The 21,900-nt window shown below is 44.0% G+C and overlaps 1 protein-coding gene across 3 annotated transcripts; it reads left to right on the plus strand.

Annotated features, from left to right (window-relative positions):
* The first annotated feature begins 906 nt into the window (after positions 1–906).
* On the plus strand, positions 907–20,889 carry LOC147606799 (uncharacterized). Of its 3 annotated transcripts, XM_086791201.1 has the most exons (3): positions 907–1,151; positions 1,863–2,365; positions 20,508–20,889. In XM_086791201.1, exons 1-3 carry the CDS (start codon positions 1,146–1,148, stop codon positions 20,722–20,724), a joined length of 726 nt encoding a protein of 241 aa, XP_086647327.1. In that variant the 5' UTR covers positions 907–1,145; the 3' UTR covers positions 20,725–20,889. The 3 variants fall into 3 exon arrangements, 2 of the variants coding, with proteins under 2 accessions (XP_086647327.1, XP_086647326.1); XR_015264847.1 differs by lacking the exon at positions 1,863–2,365 and having other exon boundaries at positions 20,508–20,664; XM_086791200.1 differs by lacking the exon at positions 907–1,151 and having other exon boundaries at positions 1,171–2,365.
* Positions 20,890–21,900: the final 1,011 nt, after the last annotated feature.

The following is a 21,900-nucleotide window of genomic DNA, read 5'->3' on the forward strand; positions in this document are numbered from 1 at the left end:
ACATGCTCCACACAACCACTTGAAAATAGAACCAAAACTTTTATCCCTTTCATTAAATGCCTAGAAAACCATGAGGTTATTTGGGTGGGTGGGATTAGGCTTTTAACACTTTTCTTAATCCATTTCATATCTCCCTAATGATTGGAAATGCCTATTTCATCATAGATAGAGTTAATGAATCTTTGAGAGTCAATGAAGCTTTGAGAGGAAACATCATCTCTTTTAGACAACAAAACTAAAACTCCTGAACTGGGTACTAAACCCAAGGCAACTCATAATAGAAACTTTGATTGTGCCAGATACGGAAACCTCTAAATTGGGTACTAAACCCAAGATAACTCATAAAGACACCTTGATTGTGTCGTATACTTGGTGGGTCTAGCGCAAAGAATACTATGGGAAATGGGTGAAACATCGACTCAACCTTATAGGAATCTTTGAATCGTATCGTGGAACATGCGTAGAGAGTGAAAATTTGAGATGAAGAGTCATAATCGGAGCAAGAGGATGGAAGTATGGTGAATTGAAAAACCATAAAAAATTTAGGTGTCCAAGGCACATGTGTTGACATCCCCAACAAAGAGTCTTCAAGGCCAAAAGTTGCATTGTTTTGACATCTTAAAGCTTGTATAAAGTGAGTCTCATAAGTGTCCAAACTATAAGAAAAGGCCTCTATAAGCAACTCAAGAAAAAGATGGTTGTTGGGACATAAAGGGAGTGCTAGGTATAAAGTGCCTTCCCCTCTCTCTCTCTCTCTCTCTCTCTCTCTCTCTCATAGAGTTGTAACACTTTTGGTTTTGAATGTTCATGGTAAAAAAATTAAAAAAACTTTGCACTAGTGGGAAAAAAAATTCTCTTACATATCTTAAATTGTGAGATAAAAAATGTACAAGTTTTGAAATTGAGAGAACAGGTAAAACGATTCTTGCGAGATAAGGAAGGCCGACCGGCCCTTTTGGGGTGACAACTCGTGGAGGGCAGGAGGACGCGAACTCTTGGTTTTGGCCGTGGCGATGGCGACGAACTGGGTATCCCTCTTGTCTCGCGCTTGGGACCCCTCATGCACGCAAGCATAGCTTCAGCGTCCCGTCCATAATCCTAGAAGGTCGCTCCCTTTTGGCGGTGGAGTAAAGCTTGTACAGCGTATGCAGGTATACATCTCATCTTGCCCAATTATTGGGTGTGTGTGTGAGAGAGAGAGAGAGAGATTTTCTTAACGTCACCGGGATGCTGGGCTGAGATTGTTTCCATGTTCCCCTTCCATACACGCCTTGAAACAACCTTGCCTCATGCTCCATGACAGTGCAATTATCATGTACAAAGTACTGTCTGAATTTCCTTCCATAGCAGTGCCTAGTCCCCCCTTCAGATTTAAGTTTAGATTTTCCATCCACAGATTTTTCCTTGATCTTCTTGGTGATACCCATATATACGTTTCCATCTCATTTTCCACCCTCATAGGGCACTCCTGACCATAATGGGGCGATCATCTCACCATTAACAAACCCCATAACACATGCGGTCTGACGTCTTTAGTGAGGGGATACATGTTTCCTCAATGCACATGTAGGCTCTTCGATTTTGATCAGCAAAGAATATGCTCCCATACGTAGTATTGTGTGCATGTGCCCCGAAGATAGCTTGAGCTCCTTGGTTTGCTCAGCATCTAAGATGCATCCATCAACCAAGCCCTTGCATAGGCCTTTGAATTTCTCACCCCTCTAGCGTCGCCAGAAATGGACATCAGGTCCTTGCCAAATCCTGATTTGTCTGCAGCACCTGCAAATGAACCAACCTCACTAGCTTCAGTTCAGGTTTTTATAGTGCAGTGCTCGCAGTTGAATCGGGATGATGTGGAACAGGAATTGTCATCTATTCATAACTCCTCCATTCCTGCACTCTGTAAAGCTGAAAGGTCGGTCAATGCAGAAACTGTAGATGCCCAAAGGGGAAGTCCTCAAGATTTGCATCTCCTCAGCGACAACAGCGCCCAAATCTCAACATCAGGTGTAAGCAGCCCTTTCAATGAAAATAACGGAGCACATTTAAGTCAGAGAGACACAGGTGTAGACCTTGAGAGAGGGAGAGACAGTGCTGCAAACTTGGCAGAAAGGAGTTTGGATCTCAAGAAGGGTTTATCTTCATTACTGCCTCAGAGCCAATTAGATCAAGTGAATTATGCTGTGCAAGAAAACCTTGACCAAAATGGAAGCTCTGAGGAGAGGGTATGTAGGGTATGCTACTTGGGGCATACTGCTCAGCCTGAGAGTGGTCCTACAATTGAGCTAGGCTGTGAGTGCAAACATGACCTGGCCTTTGCTCATCGACAATGTGCTGAGGCATGGTTCAAAATCAAGGGAAACAGGTAAGATTCAAATGCACGTCACTTTTCATCTTAGCATCTTATGCATTGTAAAATGGCATCTGGAGAAGTAAGCATGAGTATACAAATCTTTGTTTACTGATAGCAACTAGGGTTTTCTCTGCATTACGTGTTTTGACCCTTCAGTTTTACTTTCACACGAGTATGCAAATCTTTGTTTGCTGATAAACATTAGGCTTGATATGCATCGTGTGTTTGATTATTATAGTTTTACTTTCACATGCTCAGATTTTCTCCCCCTAGAATATAATTTTAGATGAATAAGCTCTAGGCTACTTCAAATCAGCTCTGGTGTTGGGAAGAGAGAAGGATTGCCTTTACATGCCCATTGTGGTGTTTGGGTTTGAGGAGGGGCGACGTTCTGACTTGCATGTGCTGAGCATATTGCTAGCATTCATGCCCAGTTAGGATTAAACTTGGCTTTTTGATCAATTTTGGTGAAACAAAACCTGTTGATGAAGATTCTCTTGGTTAGTTAGTGGCTCTTGCCTATAATTGTGAATGGAACGACCATTGGTGAGGTGGAGCATCCTCCTACGTTTTCTCAGACTGAGTCTTATTCTATGATACATTTTTTTCCCTATTGGCCTTAAGTCCAAGATCCTCCCATAGTTACCATTTTTCACCACCCATGGGCGGTTAAAAAAAAAAAAACCTAGGACCTCTTTGTCCTAGTCAAACATCTCTACCACTTGAGCTATCACCTCATTGGCTATTCTATGATAATTTTTAAATCATTGATGGCCGGAAAGCCGCGTATGACTCTTTGTTGGAGATGGCGGTAAGGCCCTTAAATAGGGTTGGAGATAATGGCAGCTCTTGTATATGGGTATCAAATTATTGTCATGTACATTATGTATGCATCAAGCCAGATCATGGGTGTGCTGTTCTAACCATGTGAATTGTTTGGCCTCTTGGGAAGGACCAATCTCTTATAGAAGATTTATGGTGTTTGAGATGCAAATTTGCACAAGAGTTCAGATATTACCTCCATACTACTTCTTCCTCTAAAACATAGATAAGTACTCTTTATTGTGAGATTATCTTAAGTCTTACATAAAGATATGTGAACAACATTTCACCATACTCCTTATATGTTCCCCTCTATTATTAGATTATCACATGTAGAACACTCATGTCTATGTGCTAGGGTTTGAGAATAGAGCACAAGGCACGCAAGAGTCCTAAACTACTGATCTGTATTATGTACATGAAGAAAGTGTTACAACTGAATCTCTAGCCCAAAAGATGTTTGAGGGTGAAGATGCAAACTTGAGCCCAACACTACTAAAGATCTCCTTAGCCATCCAACGATCTTAAGAGAAACAATGGCGAAAGACTAGCGTTGAGAAATGCAGATGATTTTGACAATTTCCTTATGTACATATATAAATGCACGGGTGTATTACTCGGCTAGTGAATAATGATGTCGGCTTGCTATTATTGCCCATGACTAGCAATTAATGCTGTCGATTGCCACCTAGCACAAGCGCTTGCTTGTCGTCTTGTTGCTGATTGTTGCCTGACTATTGTGTACCTTGGTTGTTGTGTCCGTGTAACTGCAAATGAGATGTGTCATATTCTCCCCCGTTTGCATTGCCTGACTGTTGCGCACCTTGGTTGTTGTGTGCGTGTAATTGTAGGTGAGATGTGTCATATTCTCCCCCGCTTGCATTGCAGTTGTCCTCAGCTACACGACGTCCATATGAAGTGACCTTTCTTAAAAGAAAAAGGTGCACGCAAAGCTCATCCATGGTACCTAAGACTCCAAACACTGCAAGATCACTTTGCGACGTTTGCGTTTAGTGCGAAGACTCACATTCTATCCTCCACCGTGTCAGCACAAAGATCTGCAAAGAAACTTGCAGACAACCAACTCTCTCCTGATCCAACACTTTCGCTGTGTATCCTCCAACAGCCCATGGGAAGAACACTCCAAAAAATGGCTTGGTAAAACTCCGCTATCCACACTCCAGTCCCGCTAATGCATCGGCTCAGATTGATCTCAAGAACTGTGTGCACCAAATCTAATGCACCTTGAAGGAAGAAAGTAGGATCAAGAGCACCAAATGTGTATTCATCAGCTTTGCTTGGCACTTGTATGTCTAAACCACCACTCCAAGTAATATATCCATTGTTGATACATCGAAGAAAAAACTTCGGCTATTGTTGTTCGTACAGTCTCCAAAAAAATCTATGCACAGTGAAGACACCTATTGTTATATCCTCCAAAGGTTAAGACCAATCCGTTGACATGTCCTCATGTGGTGCCTCCATGAAAGTAGTCATTGATGATACTTCACCCAATGCAAATGGCTAGTGAAGAGTCCTCGTGTACTGGCCTAGAACCGCCATGAAGCCAAATATTCTCTCCACCTAGTGCAGATGACAACTGTGAAGACTCTCCCTCAGAGGCCTAGCGATCAGGCTAGATTGGGGTTCAAGGTTGCTGCTTGACTCTCTTTAAATTTGGAGACTGGGGTGTGAATCGTGAGGGGTTTAGGACCGAGACAGAAGGGTTTCCTTTGTAGAAGTCTCGAGCTTCGAACACTTTGACGAGAATCCAATGGGGCTCGGGTTGAGGGTACAACATCTTTGTTTGAGGCTCCGGCTTGCCAAATTTGTGCTCATAGGTAGATATGTGACCAAATGGTGGCGGTGGCATACCATGTCCTTACGTGGGCATTGTACTTGCCTTGGCTACCCATCTTTGAAGGTTCATTGAGGTTGACGCTTGGGAGGTGGATTCTGTTTCTTTTGGCGAGGTTTTGGGTGCTTGCTTCCTTCCTTGGATGTGGTAGCCATTTTTTAGGCTCCCTCTTCAGAGTCAAATCCTAATTCTCTGGTTCTTGGGTCATGGGGCCCATTTGAGGGTCCAGACGGTCTCAGATGGCTGTGGGAGCTACGCGAAGTCCCTAGGGAATCTATTGTAGTCTAATATGGTCCCAATCATTTTGGACCAAGTTGTGGGTTGGCCAACGTGGCCGACCTATGTCCATGCCAACCCTAGGTACTATATATAGACTAGTTTGGCAACCTTAGTTCATCATCGAGTTCATTGTGTTCAAGTACTCTTGTAAGTAAGACATCCTCTGGCTAGAGTCTTTCTAGATTGCCGTCAAATCTCCTTATCCGGACCGGAGCACACAGGTGGGCGGATACCAAGCAGTAATATTGTTTACCCTCCACTTCTTTCTGCAATTCAGTGCTTTGTATTGTGTTGATCCAGCTTCTGCTATTGTGTATTCTTATAGTAGGTTGGTACTCATGAAACCACCTCATGTCTAAACTCATGTCTGCACTTGTCAAGGGTGTGACTATGAAATCATGCACAAAAGTCCTCTTCTAGATCTAGGTTAAAATTTTTATACGTAAACTTGCACCTACTCTTTGGCATTGATGACGTGAGTAGGGATGTCGTAGCACTAGTCCATGCTATGCATGATGGAGTTGATGATCTTATACGTCATGATTGGACAATCTTTGAGGTAAAGTTCACACTTTTTGTATTCTTGTCTTTGTTTGTTTTGTTTTAGTGAATTAGTCATTTAAAGTTTGTTTTGTTGTTGCTAATTAGTCATTCAAAATTTGTTTAGCTTGTTTGTTAGAAATTCTTTTAGAAGTTGTGTGTGTGTGATTTACCTATGTATTTTCTAGTTTTGCAAGTTATTATTATTATTTCTTCTCGGGTGTTCTATATTAAGCTTTCCTATTTTTGATTTGTTTGTTTTTAGGGATTATCTTCTTTCTTTAAAATTATTCGTAAGTTTAGATTCATCTAGCCATATGATGGTATATATAGCACCATGTGCTACTGACGCAACGCTATGACACATGTTGGTGGCAAAATCGAGTATGGCCCTATCGAATGAAGTCAATGAATAAGACTTGGACTTGCTGGCCTTCTATAAGACCATGACACTCCAGGAGTCCTGGTGACCCCTCATTTGGGATTGGATCACTAGTGGAGTTTATGTGACATAGCGGAATCCTTCATACCTTAATCACAACCCTCAAGCACCCTGTAGGAACATTAACACAAAATGCATGAAAGAAGAGAGAGAGAGACAGGTTTTCCAATATAATGTATTATGTACATTAGAAAAAGGTTACATTTATGCTTGGCCATAAGCCTTCCCAAAAGGGCTAGTGACAACTTGTCAAATCCCCACGGATCCCCTCGTGATCGATCTTGGTTCGAAACTCGAATCCTGCAAACAAACGAACAAACAAACAACAAGGGGGTGCAGGCCTGACCCACCTCCCAACCATGACAGCCGTGGGCGAGCCCACAGTCTTGGTTGTCCCCACTGAGCCACGAGCTGAGCTAACTAGGTTGACGTACCGACCAATCTCCTCCTCGTGACGTCCCATACTGCCACGAAGCTGCCCTCGCGGGCCTCGAGATTGCTGCCGGCCTCGGCTGCATAAAGCAGGTGCACGTCTGCACTAGATCCAGGCTGTTGGGGTAAAGGCGTTATGCCCACCCTTATAGTGTGTACAAGCCCATAAGTTATAGTACATAGTACACTTAGTACTTTAAATGTACTAAGTGCACTATGTGTACTAGTGCAATATACATGTGTGATAGGGGAGTCACACACACTCATATCTTCATGAGTTGACTTATCCCCACAACTCTCTCTCTCTCTCTCCCTTGTTTCTCTGTGTATGTCTCCCACATGAATTAACCTGAACCCTAACTCTCCCATTCAACTGGTATCAGAGCTCTGGTTTTAGGGTTTTGTTCTCAAGGGTGCAGAGCTGGAAATTGACCGTAGAAGAGCTGCAAAACGAGCTGAGTGTGTGCGCTTACAGAAGCTGGTGGACATCATACGCCTGGAGAAGAAGCGCAAGGAGAGTAGCCACGGGCAGCTGAAACGCGAGGAGAGTAGCCACGGGCAGCTGAAACGTGAGGAGAGTAGCCACTTCGCAAGGGGCGCAGCTGCATCACAATAGCCGCAGAATTGCAGGAGCCCTTCCAGGGGGCCCTTTCGCTCGCTTGGGAACCACCCCTTACTACCGCGAGTCAGTGCTGTGGTGGCTGACGCAGTCGACGCCTTCGAATCCATCGAACCCAACTCCAGACTGTCCAGGATGGCGCGTAACAGCATAGTCGTGCTTTACCTCACGGCTTACAATGTTGCGCAAGCATTTGGCTGCAGGCCTCGCGCAAGCAGTCCATCGACGGAGCCTTTAATGCTGTGGGGGACATCGTTCGCCTTCTGCAACTAGCAGCATTCCTGGAGGTTGTGCATGCCGTCTTAGGCATCGTTCCCAGCAAGGTGCTTCCCGCCTTACTGCAATTGGGAGGTCGGTACCACTGAATTGCCGTTGTTGTTTGCAACGTCAAACAGGGTAAAGTTGCGAGGTACCGCTCACCTGCACGAATACAGCTTGTGAACTCGGCTACACGAATCATCAATTACGACACCCCCTTTCTGCAACAGCATCAGATTTTCTGCAACAACAAAAATCATCAATCCCCCTTTTCCTGCAACAACAAAATTCAGCCTCCAAATTAAAGAAAAATCAGAAATTACAAGGTATTTTCCTCAAATTTTTTTTGGGATTTGCAATTGAGCAAGTACAATCAACAATTGAGCAGGTATAGGTGTCGAATTGCTCAATTTTTGAGCAAAATTGGCAAAATTGGGTGACATTGGTCACAATCAGGATCAATTTGCAGGAAATTGGTCACAATCACGATCAATTTGCAGGAAATTGGATGTCGAAATTTGGGGCTTTTGATGTAATTGTGCAATTAAGCACTCATACATGCTGTATGATGTGAGAAATCGCACATTTGGGCAAAATTTGCAGCAAATTGCAGTGCAAATCAAGGGGCTTTTGTGCCGATTGGGTTGATTTGCATGCAGGCGATCGCATTTGATGCTGTGGATAATGTGCTGATGCCTTACAAGCACTCAATGTGCCTGTAAATCAAGGGGCTTTCATTATTTGGATGTATATGTGGCCAGGGGGAAGCATCGTGAACACTCTGGATGCCTTCATGTGCGTCAATGTACCATGTATGATCAGAAATTGATCTTAAATCAAGGGACTTTTCAAGTTTGTATGCTTGTTGAGCTTGGCAAAGCAGCAGGCAAGACTTTTATGCCTTGAATCCTCAGAAATCAGCTTGCAGTCAAGGGGCTTTTGCCCAATTTCTGTTCGGAACTGTTGTATGCAGTGTTCGGGATTGTAAAAGTCTGATTTTCACTCATTTGGACAGCCAGGAGAGCATTTATTGCTATTGTACCTGTTGGTACAGATTTGGCACAGCTTTGTGCAAGTTTTGGCATGGCTGTACACTGTTTTGAGTGACCAAAAGGTTCAATTTCAGCTGCTGTACTTGCCGGTACAGGTTTGGTACATCATTGGTGTGCACTTGGTACTGCTGTACAGTACTTTGGAAGGGCAACAGAGCACATTTAAGGTGCTGTCCAAAATCTGCAGCAACCAGATTTTGGTGATTTCATCACATACAGTGGGAGAAAAGTTGCATTTGTGCTTCCGCAGTGGGAGATAAAGCTTGAGAAAAAACTGTGAGCACTGTGTGTGCTTTTGGTGCAGTGTTTGCACATTTTTGCAGGGAGTCAGGCATTGACAGGTTGCATATTGCTATGGCAACCATAGGTGAGAGCTCTTCATTGCTTCACATCAAGAAGCTTGAAGGCTCGCATAATTATGATATTTGGCAAACCCAGTGCTACAATGTGTTGCTCCAGAAAAAGCAGCACAAGCCTATCAAAGAAAGGGGTGTAATGCCCGCTTCTCTTACTGCTGAAGAGTGGGAAGATATGGATGAGCTGGCAAGATCTACTATCATGTTGTCTGTGTCAGACTCATTACTTTTCAGCATTCGTGAAGAGAAGACAGCTTGGGGAATGTGGCAGAGATTGTAGGACTTGTATGTCCAGCAAAGTGCCTCAAGCAAAGTGTATTGGTTGAAGAAACTCATAGGTCTTCAGATGAAGGAAGGGGCATCTATGACAGCCCATCTCAATGAGTTTAATGGTATTGTCAGCCAAGTTATAAATCAAAAGTTGGCAGTGGACGATGAGTTCAAAGCCACTTTTCTGTTATGCACTTTGCCAGAGAGCTGGGATACATTCAGGACAGCCACTAGCAATTCGAATGCTATGCTGTCATATGCAGATGTTGAGGGTGCTCTTCTTCAAGAAGAGATGAACAGGAAAAACAACTCTGTTGGAAAGTCCAATGCAATGAATGCACGTGGGAGATCCCAGCAAAGGGGTAAAAGCCAAGAAAGGGGAAGGAGCAAGTCTCGCTCCAAAAAGGATTTGGAATGCCATTATTGTGGCAAGAAGGGACACATTAAAAAGCAATGCTACAAATGGAAAAATGATAAAAAAGAAAAGGGAAAAGGCAAAGACAAAGAGAAAGATGAAGCCAAAGGGCAAAAGTGGAGTCAAGATTGAAGAAATCAATGTGTCACATGCAGGTGGCAGTGAGGATGAGGTCCTATTTACGTCTTCACTTGATGCCCATTCACTTCTTACAGGTGGTCATGGTATGCACTCATGGATCATTGATTCAGGTGCCTCCTTTCATGTCACAGGTTGCAGAGACTTGTTTGTCAGGTATACTGCTGGCAATGAAGGAGTGGTTTATTTGGGTGATAACCATGCATGCAAGATTCTTGGCAGAGGTGATGTGAGGCTTGTGTTTTCAGATGGCTCACAGCTTATGTTCCATGATGTCAGGCATGTGCCTGAGATCAAGAAGAATCTGCTTTCTACTGGACAGCTTGATGATGCTGATTATGTTACCACATTTGGTCGTGGAAAGTGGAAGATTTGTAAGGGCTCACTGGTTGTTGCCAGAGGCTCTAAGGTGGACACTCTTTATTTCATGCATGCAGGTGTTTGTCACCATGCTAATGTAATGCAACCGAGCTGCCGGAAATCTCTATGTGGCATAGCCGGTTGGGACACATGAGTGTCAAGGGAATGGAGCAATTGTCTCGTTTGGGTTACTTGCCTTCTCTAAAGTTTTCAAGTTTTCAGTTTTGTGAGCATTGTATATATGGTAGGCAACTACAGTGCCCCCACAAGAAAGCTCTTGGACAGAAAGATGCTAAGTTAGAGCTTGTGCATACAGATGTATTTGAGATGCCTCAGCTTTCTTTGGGAGGGGCAAAATATTTTGTGTCTTTTATAGATGATGCCACACGCAAGGTGTGGGTTTATCCTCTTCGTTTGAAGAGTGATACATTCTCAGTGTTTGAGAAGTTTGTTGCTCATGTTGAGAATCAAACTGGCAAAACACTGAAGGCTTTGCGTTCCGACAATGGTGGAGAGTATATGTCCAAACAGTTTCAGGACTTTTGTGATGCTAAAGGCATCAAGAGGGAGCTCTCTACTCCTTATGATCCTCCACAAAACGGGACAGCAGAGAGGATGAACAGGACCATACAGGAGAAGGTCCGTTCTATGTTGTCACATGCTGCATTACCTCATGGTTTTTGGGCTGAAGCTGTTATGACAGCTGTTCACCTTATAAACAGGTCACCTAACACGAGGCTTGGTGGGAAAGTGCCAGAGGAAGTATGGACAGGGAAGCCTCCGTCATACAAGCACTTGAGAGTGTTTGGTTGCGTTGCGTACGTGCACATACGCAGGGAAATGCGCACCAAACTTGATCCTAAGTCTCACAAATGCATATTCCTAGGATATGGTGATAGAGGTGAAATGGGGTATAGACTTTGGGATCCCGTGAATAGAAAGATTATACGCAGCAATGATGTCATTTTTTATGAAACATGCATGTATAAGGAGCCTGCAAGGCAACAGGAGCCTGGCAGAGTCATCTTTGATGATGATGGACATCATGTATAACAACAAAGGGCTGTAAATCAGCCATTACAGCAGGAAAACCAGCCCTTAAATGGTGTTGAAAATGGTCCAAATGGACAGCCAGAGATGGCAGAAGATATCCCTATGGATATACCACAGTTGGAGGAGATACCGGGCATGATATTTCAGCCTTATGGCATGGAACAGGAGCCACCAATGGGTGATATGCAGGCTGGACAGCAACCTGCAAATGATGGTCATTGGGTACGGAGGTCCACAAGACCCTCCAGAGCCCCTGACAGGTTTGTTCCAGGGGTTGACTATTTGATGCTTACTGACTGTGGGGAGCCCTCATGTTATAAGGAGGCTTTACAGAGGGCAGACAAAGCTCTTTGGGAGCGTGCCATGAAGTCAGAGATGGATTCTCTGCACAAAAATGGAACATGGAAGTTGGTGCATTTGCTTGCAGGGAAGAAGGTTTTGCCATGCAAGTGGGTATACAGGCTCAAAGTTGCACCAGATGCAAAGCCAAGATACAAAGCCAGGTTAGTGGCTAAGGGCTTCAAGCAGGAATATGGTGTGGACTTTGAGGAAATCTTCTCTCCAGTGGTCAAAATGACCACACTTAGAGCTGTGTTAGCTTTGGTTGCGCATGATGATCTGGACTTGATTCAGATGGATGTGAAGACTGCTTTTCTTCACGGTGATCTCCATGAGGAGATATATATGCAACAGCCAGAGGGTTATGCAGTAAGTGGAAAGGAGAAGCTTCAAACAGGCACCAAGGGAATGGTATCATAAATTTGATACATTCATGAAATCCCAGAAATTCAGGAGAAGTGACATAGATCACTGCTTGTACACCAAGAAAGCTTTGGATGGCAGTCTATTGATCCTCATCTTGTATGTTGATGATATGTTGATTGCCGGGAAATCTCGTAAGGAGATGGATACCTTGAAGCAGAGGCTGCATCAAACCTTTGATATGAAGGATTTGGGTGATGCAAATCACATCTTGGGTATGCGGATACTTCGGGACAGAAATCAGCATGTGTTGTATTTGTCTCAGAAGGAATACATTGGCAAAGTTTTGCAGAGGTTCAATATGGACGGGGGGAAGAAAACTAGTACTCCTTTGCCTCCATATGTGAAACTCAGTGCTATGGACAGCCCACAGTCTGATAGAGACAGGGCTGATATGGCCAAGGTTCCGTATGCTTCAGCTTGTGGCAGTCTCATGTATGCCATGGTTGCTACTAGGCCGGACATTGCATTTGCAGTGGGAGTAGTTTCTAGATACATGGCCAACCCTGGCAAGAAGCATTGGGAAGCAGTGAAAGGTGTCATGAGATACCTGAAGGGCACACAGGATATGTGCATTTGTTTTGGCAAACAGGATGCATTAGTGCATGGTTACACGGATTCGGATTATGCCGGTCATCCAGATAACTGGAAGTCTACTACCGGTTATGTGTTTACATTCACAGGAGGTGCTGTGTCATGGATATCCAGGATGCAGAAGTGCACAGCCTTATCTACTACAGAGGCCGAGTATATTGCAGCCACAGAGGCTTGCAAGGAGGCATTATGGCTATCTCGGTTAGTGGTTGATTTGGGTTATACAGGGGATATTCCATTGTTGCATTGTGACAGTCAGAGTGCCATCCAGTTGGCAAAGAACCCTGTCTTTCATGCAAAGACGAAGCATGTGGATGTGAAGTATCACTTCATGAGAGAGGTGATAGAGAACAAGCAAATTCAGCTTGTTAAGATTCATACGGATGACAACCCGGCTGATCTGTTGACAAAGAGTTTGCCTCCGGAGCGGTTTGCTCATTGCAGACACTTGATGGGCATTGGATGAGGCCAGTTTCAGCCTTGATATGGCCTTGTATATTATCATGTACATGCTGATTTTTCTTTTCCTTCATTTAAGGGCACTTTGCCTTTAAGTGGGAGGTTGTTGGGGTAAAGGCGTTATGCCCACCCTTATAGTGTGTACAAGCCCATAAGTTATAGTACATAGTACACTTAGTACTTTTAATGTACTAAGTGCACTATGTGTACTAGTGCAATATACATGTGTGATAGGGGAGTCACACACACTCATATCTTCATGAGTTGACTTATCCCCACAACTCTCTCTCTCTCTCTCTCTCCCTTGTTTCTCTGTGTATGTCTCCCACATGAATTAACCTGAACCCTAACTCTCCCATTCACAGGCTCCAAGACCATAGAGCTCTCACAAACTCACGAGACTCTCTATAATCAATAACTAACCTTGGCCACCCTTTTATAGGCTCTTGGCCGGTCATCGGGCGTCCACACTTGGGTGCCCGCCCGTCCATACTTGGGTGCCCGCCCGTTAGTATATCCCTAACTCAGCTCGTCAATCAGCCTGCCTAGTTCCAAGCTTCCCCAAGCCTCGAAACTAGTCTTGCATGCGTATAGCACACGGTAGATACACACTGTGCACATGACATACTCCCCTTCCTCTAAGAGCTCACTCCTGAGCTCACTAAAAAGCCAGGATAATCTCTCTGAAGAGAAGTCAATGTCTCCCATGTAGCGTCCTCCTCAACACGATCCTTTCACTTGATCTTGTATTCCGTGATAAGCGTACTACGCAATCTTCGTTCACGAAATCCAAGAATCTTTTCAGGGTCGTGCGGAACAAATGTCATGTCCTGGACATCTATAATTTCTTGAGGAGTAACTAACTGATCTGCTCCACCCAGTACTTCCTTAAGTCTACTGACATGAAATACAGGATGAACTTTCACATGAGAAGGCAAATCCAATTCATATGCGACTGAACCAATGCGTCGTGAAACATGAAATGGTCCACAGTATTATCTAGGGGATAATTTCGAAGATCTACCTGTCCGTAAAGTGTCGGAATCTTTCGGAACTCGCAAATACACCATCGTTCCTTTAGAGAACTCTCTAGGTGAACGATGTCTATTAGAATAAAACCTGTCTCGGTCTTGAGCACTTCTAATAGATTCCTTCGCAACTTGTAACATTTCCTGCATATCTTGCAAAAAATTACGTGCTGCATCATGCTGAAGTCCTGAGAATCCTACTGTAACAGGTGATCTAGGTTGAAAACCATACATGAGCATGAAAGGACTAAACCTTGTACTCGTATGCTTAGTACTGTTATATGCAAATTCTAACATAGGAAGATAATCCTCCCATGAACTCTGTCTTTTGGATACATATGCTCGAAGCATATCCTCCAAAATCTGATTCACTCTTTCAGTCTGGCCATCAGATTGAGGATGATCAGAGGAACTTAAATTCAAAGTTGTTTCCAACTTCTCAAAAACAAGTTTCCAAAAATCACTCGTAAACTTAGAGTCCCTATCACTGACTATGTCCTGCGGTAACCCGTACAGTCTAAACAATTGCTCGATAAACTGCCGAGCTAATTGCGTGGCTGTAATAGTCTTCCGGGTCGGTAAAAATCTAGCCATTTTTGTCAAGCGATCTACCACAACCCAAATAGAATCGTGGCCTTGATGTGTTCTTGGCAATCCGGTAATAAAATCCATGGCAATACTTTCCCATTTATTACCTGGGATTTGCAAAGGATGCAACAACCCAGCCTGTCTAACGCGTTCAGCTTTATTTGCCTGACAAATCTGACACTTGAGAACATAATCTTCTACATACTCTTTCATCTTCGGCCAATAAAAAGTGTGTTTCACTAAAGATAATGTCCTGTGTACCCCAAGGTGTCCAGCAGAAGGGGCGTCGTGACACTCCTTCAGAATCTTGGACCTAATGTCCGGGATCTGTGGTACACAAATTTTGTCATTACGGAATAGTAAACCATTCCGAATCATCCACTGACCTCCTGCACCGTGAATGGTAGACTGCGCAGTCACCGAGTCTTGGTCAATCAATGAGCTCCCGTCCTGGATCTTCTGCCAAAATGGACCAAAATAACTATCAGTCCTGCAAAGCTCTCTCAATGACTGAAATAAGTCAGTAGAAATCTCGGTGAACGACAAAGAATTCACCTCTCTAATCCGACTAAGCGCATCTGTAATATTATTCATGGACCCTTTCCGATAACGGATCTCAAAATCAAAATCTTGCATTAACTCTGCCCAACGAGCTTTCCTGCCTCTCAAATCATCTGCATCACATACATACTTGATTGACTGATGATCAGTCTCAATACCACAAACTTGGAGCCATATAAATAATGTCTCCAAACCTTGAGAGCATGAATCACAGCATAAAGCTCCTTCTCAAGGGTTGGCCAACGAGATTGAGTGTCGTCTAGCTTTTTACTTTCAAAAGCAACCGGTCTACCATCTTGAAATAAAGCAACCCCGATAGCATAGTCACTGGCATCAGTTTCAAGAACATAAGGCCGACTAGGATCAGGCAATGCTAAGATAGGTGCTTCCTTGACTTTATCTTTCAAAAGTCTGAAGGCCATATCCAAATCGTTATTCCAAGTGATAGGCTGATTGGACTTACGTCCACGACCTTTCAATAAGTCGGTCATCGGTAGTGTGAGCTGAGAGTACTCCCGTACAGATTTCCGAAGAAAAACAACAAAACCGAGAAAAGAACGAAGTTGTTTCACTGTTTGCGGTATAGGCCAGTCCAAAACCTTTTGAACTCGGTCATAGTCAATGCTCAATCCATCTCTAGTGATCTTGTGTCCCAAGTAAATGATGTCGGTCATAAAGAACTCACATTTACTCAATTTAGCATATAGTCGATTCTGTCTTAAAATAGCTAAGACAATCGTGAGGTGTCTGACATGATCCTCAAGAGTACGACTATAAATCAAAATATCATCCAGGAACACCACCACAAATTTCCCCAAATGTTCACGAAAAAGATCGTTCATCATTTGCTGGAAAGTGGCTGGAGCATTGGTTAACCCAAAAGGTAATACGAGAAACTCGTAATGGCCATACCTAGTCTGAAAGGCGGTTCTTTCGACATGCCTTTCATGAATACGTATCTGGTGGTAGCCAGTACGCAAATCTATCTTCGTGAAATATTTCGCTCCTGCTAACCCGTCAATCAGGTCATCGGATCTAGGGAGAGGATAACGGTTCTTAATTGTCAGCTTGTTCAATCTTTTGTAATCTATACACATTCTCCAAGTATTGTCCTTCTTTCTCCTAAGCAACACAGGTGCACCCCAAGGTGATTTACTTGGACGGATCTGGCCCATTCTCAAATAATCTTCGAGCTGTTTAGCCAACTCATCTTCCTCAGCTTGGCTCATCCTATAAGGTGGAATACTCACAGGATGAGCACCAGGGATCAAGTCAATACGATGATCGACTGCCCGTTCAGGTGGTAAACCCGATGGCAATTCCTTAGGAAATACATCTTGAAAATCAAGTATCTTCTGTAATTCTTTGCTTTCAAACACACTTAATTCATTCACATCCAAGGAAGGGATGAGAAAAGAAGAAAGTGGAATCAAGACACAATGGAAAGCGGTGTACAAAGAAGAATCCATTATATTTCCAAAATCAATAGTATTTACAAGAGGTCCCTGAGAGGGATGGATACAATCACCTAAAATACTATACTTGGTGTCCCTATGCTGAAAAGAAAAAATATTACTAGACCAATCTATCTGGACGTCAAGAGTCTTAAACCACTCAATCCCTAATAACAAGTCTACATTTTCCAGATGCATAACATAGCATTCCAGAGTATCTTTGTAGTCCTGAATCTGGATTGGAAGCATCTCCACCTTGCGATCCCTCCAGGATTAACTGGCGGCGTGCGCTGCTGGCGCTGACGTCAACCTGCGCTGCCCTTCTTGCCGGCGCCGCCTGAGTGCGCATAGGTAGGCTGCGCCACCCTCGAGTACGCCTGGCCACACCTGGGCTGGCTACGCAGGCCTGGCTGGCTACGCAGGCCTGGCTGGCTACGCAGGCCTGGCCGACTCGATTGGCAGGCTTGGCCGCCTGGTCATGCAGGCCTGGCCGCCTGCTTCCCTGCCTGCGTACAAGTCCGCTTGCGCACAAGGCTTGCACACGAACGTGTGCGAATGTGCTTTCTTGGCCGACTATGTACTCGCTTGCCACAACACTGCCCACAAACATGGCGCCAACACGACCTCTAGCACGTTGTCCAACACGCCACCACGTTTCAACCCTTCTCTTCGCTCTCTCTCTCTCTCTCATTCGCCAAAAAAAACAACGAAAAGCATTATGCTTTTTTTTCTTTTTTTTTTTCTGTTTTCTCTCCCTGCAAGTTATGCGACTGCACAACAAAACAGGCCTCTTCTTTGCAAAAGCAATCAACCCTTCTAAACCTACCATCTCCCATCAACATGGGGTTCTTTGATGAAGGAAAAACACATACCAAATCTGAAAACTGCAGTATGCACAGAAAAAACAGCAAGTTTTTTTTTTAACACATACCGTTCTTCGACCTCTTCTTCTCTACCTACCAACTTGCTCGTTCACGAGGTATGCTCTGATACCACTGTCAAATCCCCACGGATCCCCTCGTGATCGATCTTGGTTCGAAACTCGAATCCTGCAAACAAACAACAAGGGGGTGCAGGCCTGACCCACCTCCCAACCATGACAGCCATGGGCGAGCCCACAGTCTTGGATGTTCCCACCGAGCCACGAACTGAGCTAACTAGGTTGACGTACCGACCAATCTCCTCCTCGTGACGTCCCATACCGCCACGAAGCTGCCCTCGCGGGCCTCGAGATTGCTGCCGGCCTCGGCTGCATAAAGCAGGTGCACGTTTGCACTAGATCCAGGCTCCAAGACCATAGAGCTCTCACAAACTCGCGAGACTCTCTATAATCAATAACTAACCTTGGCCACCCTTTTATAGGCTCTTGGCCGGTCATCGGGCGTCCACACTTGGCCGCCCGCCCGTCCATACTTCGGTGCCCGCCCGTTAGTATATCCCTAACTCAGCTCGTCAATCAGCCTGCCTAGTTCCAAGCTTCCCCAAGCCTCGAAACTAGTCTTGCATGCGTATCGCACACGGTAGATATACACTGTGCACATGACACAACTTATGACCAATCTCCAAAAGGAAGAAAGATGAATTATGAGCTAATGCAGTACTTCCTTATATATGATGCATGGATGTTGGTCGGCCAATTCCAGGGGCTGTCGGCCAGCTTCTGTGTCCTCTAACATGAAATGTGTTGACATAAAATGCCAAACTCTTCACCATAAATATGGATAAATGCTGCTGACCCTGGCTGATGCTGCCGACTGGCATCTACTGCTGCCAACTAATAGATATATGCTGAAATCTAGTGCTGATAGGATGCTAACTTGATGATGATGCATGTAGATTAGGGCTAAATGCTTGGATTAGATCTAGGATTAGCCATGGCCTTGCCTTGTGCACGTGTACAATTCATGTACTTAGAGATGGCAATCAATATGGGGGAAACTCTCCCTTGCTTAGCTTCAAGCTCTCGAGTGATGATTCCCAGGCTGGTGGGGGAGAGTGAGCTGGAGGATCCAAAACAGCCATTGAAGCTGTAGAGGCAGGCGAACTCGTGGGAGTAGCTGGCCTCATAGGGCACTCATGCTTGGGGTGCCCCATGGTACAAGAGAAGAAGCACCGCTGCTCTTGTAAATACTCTCATCGGGTCCCTCAGATAATGCCTTGATTGGTGTTCTGATCCGGGGTCTGCTCCTGAAGACTTGGCAGTGTGGCACCACTAGTGCCTGTGGATTGGGAGGTCTGGGAGGACCCTTGCTAGGAACACGATTGGATTCAACGGATCACGGCCGATCATGCCGAAGGCCTCAGCAGGCAGGCGTTGGTGGCATACCAGGGCTGATTGGCATGGTTCATGGGATTGGAGCCTTAGCCTCTGGCTTGGGAGAGAGGTTCGCGGACACATGGGCCAATAGATTAGATTTTTATATAGTTTTCTGTTGATTAGCAGTTAGCAGTTAAAGTATTTTTATTCCTTGTAGCAAGCTTTATCTTCTACACCTCATAGGATATATTCTTCTAGTTTTATTTTAAGTTAATAGAAGGCAACATATAAAGCCAAAGGCTGACCGCATCAGGAGTCACGAATGGAGAACTTGGAGTCAGCTTAGTTATGTAACGCTAAGGCTGAAGAGGCTGACATGAAGCAAGCCAGTAAGTACAGGATGATGTAAAAGTTTGCCCACAGAAGAAAAAGATTTAGCCACTGTACACGCACTTTGTGCTGCTCCAAGTTTGCTGCTTCTGGTGCTGTCCTTCCTTTGTGCCATCTTTGAGCTCCATGAACCGACTCATATTGCTCAAGTTTCTCTTTGGCGTGTGCAAAGCTTAGCTAATAGTAAACTTAATAGATCACTTTGGTATGACGGGTCAGAAATGGGGAATGGGCCCTTCCCATCTCTCTCGTGTATCATCTGTGTCATGACTCATGTGCCTGAGTTGTATTTGACAATCAAATTTGAGCAAGAGGGATGCCTTGTAACACATTGTGTGTGTAGTGTTTCACTTCATATTTGGATGTGTTGCATTAACGCTGTAAGGACTTGTCAAAGCTAAAGTCAAGAAAACATGGCATGTGAGACAAATGTGTTTTAATGTGAGGTGATTGGGAAACCAAGTGGAAGCCAACACACTGGTCACACACTGCAAGGCCATGGTCAACCCTTATTTTGACCAAATGGCCAAAACCTAGACCTGTCCTCGTGGTTCTCTCACCAATCCCAACCTCCCAGCTAAAATTACACCACAATTGAGTACAAGACTAACAAGCCTCCTTCCCTATGCTCCCGTTCCTGCTTGACACCCAATGCTCTCAGGCAGTCCTTTGTCCATGGATAGAGGTATCTCAAATCCTGGAGAGGTTTCTGTGTGCGAGAAGATCAAGTTGGTAGTGTCTTCATTTGAAGCTTGCCAAAAACCGAAGATAAAATAGCTGTGCATTGAAGTTATATCAAAAGCTTGGAGTGTAAAAATTGCTGAGTGATCCAGATCATGTATTTATTTTGACCCAGGGTTCAGAAGATGCATGTGTTGTAATGAGAAGGTGGGCATCAGAAGGCTACCTTGCATTAGAACCTTCTCTATCTTAGCAAAGGAAGTCATTTTTTATTTGTTTGATTTTTTTACTGTGGCGTAGGCAGATAAGTTGTGCCTTCCTGTTCTGACTGCCATCCCTTTCCATGTTGGATGCCCATGCATGAGGAATTCTTACAGCTTGCTTGTTTTTCTATGTACTTGCTGCACTGGTCTCTTGCCTCTATATAATTGTGAGTTTTCACAGCTTAGCAAACCATTGCCAATCAGTCATGGAATTTGGCTGCAGGACTTGTGAAATATGTGGCTCAACTGTGCATAATGTGAGCGGGAGGAGCGATGCAACTTTCATGGAGAATTGGAATGATGGTGATGCAAGGGCAGCTGAGGCATCCAATGGAGCACATTGTTGGCAAAATCATAGACTTTTTAACATTTTACTGGCATGCATGGTCTTTGCTTTTGTTTTGCCATGGCTTTTTCATGTTAGTGCCTTCTTCACGTAATCATAAATGGGTAGTTGTCCATGGTATGTTGAGGCAGCCAACTTATCCAAGGCCTCTTATGATTCCATTAAGCTCCCGTTTGTATATCAAGCTTACAATTTATGTGCGCCCACAACCACATGAAAAAAGCTTTCATTTCATTATCTAATACAAAAGGTTCCATTTTGTTGTAGAGAAAGTAGTTTGAGAAGAAGATACAAGTCATGATGCAAAGCACTATTCACATGATCTTTCACATCACAATATTTACTTAAGTTGCATAGTAAAAGAGATGGAGAATACTTAATATTGTAAACATATCGAGATAAGCTCTGCATTTGAGTGCTTGTGATAAGGGAGCTTCAATGGATCAACTTGCTTGTTAAGTTGCAGTTTGTATGCTATAAGGAATGTAGGTTGCTATACATTGTGAAAATGATAGATGTTGAATTGATGAGCTAGCATAGCATGTGTATATTGTGGTTAGTCTTGTGAACCATGTCTGATTAATCTGGTTAACACTACATTCATTTGATACCCTTAATCATTGCACAACCTTTGTACGCTTGCGGTACCATGTGGCCCTACCTTGGGTCCACGTTACTAAGGCAATGGGGAAGGGGAATAATTCTTTGAACCTTAGGCACATACCAATATGGGGATTCATACAAGCATGCAATTTTCATTTGGTAGTGCACCAAACATTTCCAAGTCGTATGTGTTAGCAGATCAAGCCTCAAGAGGCTAACGTTCAATGCATGTCTAGATAATGGACATCTAGGTAGCTAGCACATAGGTTCAATTATTCCCCCTCCCCAAGCACCATAAGGGGAGGGGTGTAAAACCCCCCTCGTGAACCCAGTCAACGATAATCAAAGATCAACACGGGTCAATTGAATGCATCTTCAACTATTTTTTTCCATTAAAACTCTTATTTCTTGAAAATTGTGAAGGTCAAGAATAGATAGAGCATTGGTTTGGTTATGTCTGCAAGAAATTCTATGTAAAAACCACTTACTAAAAATAGTAGTTACCAAAAATATTACGTTGGTAAAAGGTTGATGATAACAATGCCACAAATGTAGGGAGCATGTGTTGTGTCGAATATGCCCTACATAAGAAAGGTGGATTGGAAGACGAGATTAAATAAAGAAATGTTCTAGAAGTGACTCCCAAGTGCATGATGATTGAAAGCCA

Source organism: Cibotium barometz, chromosome 56 (assembly GCF_041138505.1).
Source record: "Cibotium barometz isolate CiBa-2024 chromosome 56, ASM4113850v1, whole genome shotgun sequence".
Classification (NCBI taxonomy): Eukaryota; Viridiplantae; Streptophyta; class Polypodiopsida; order Cyatheales; family Cibotiaceae; genus Cibotium; species Cibotium barometz.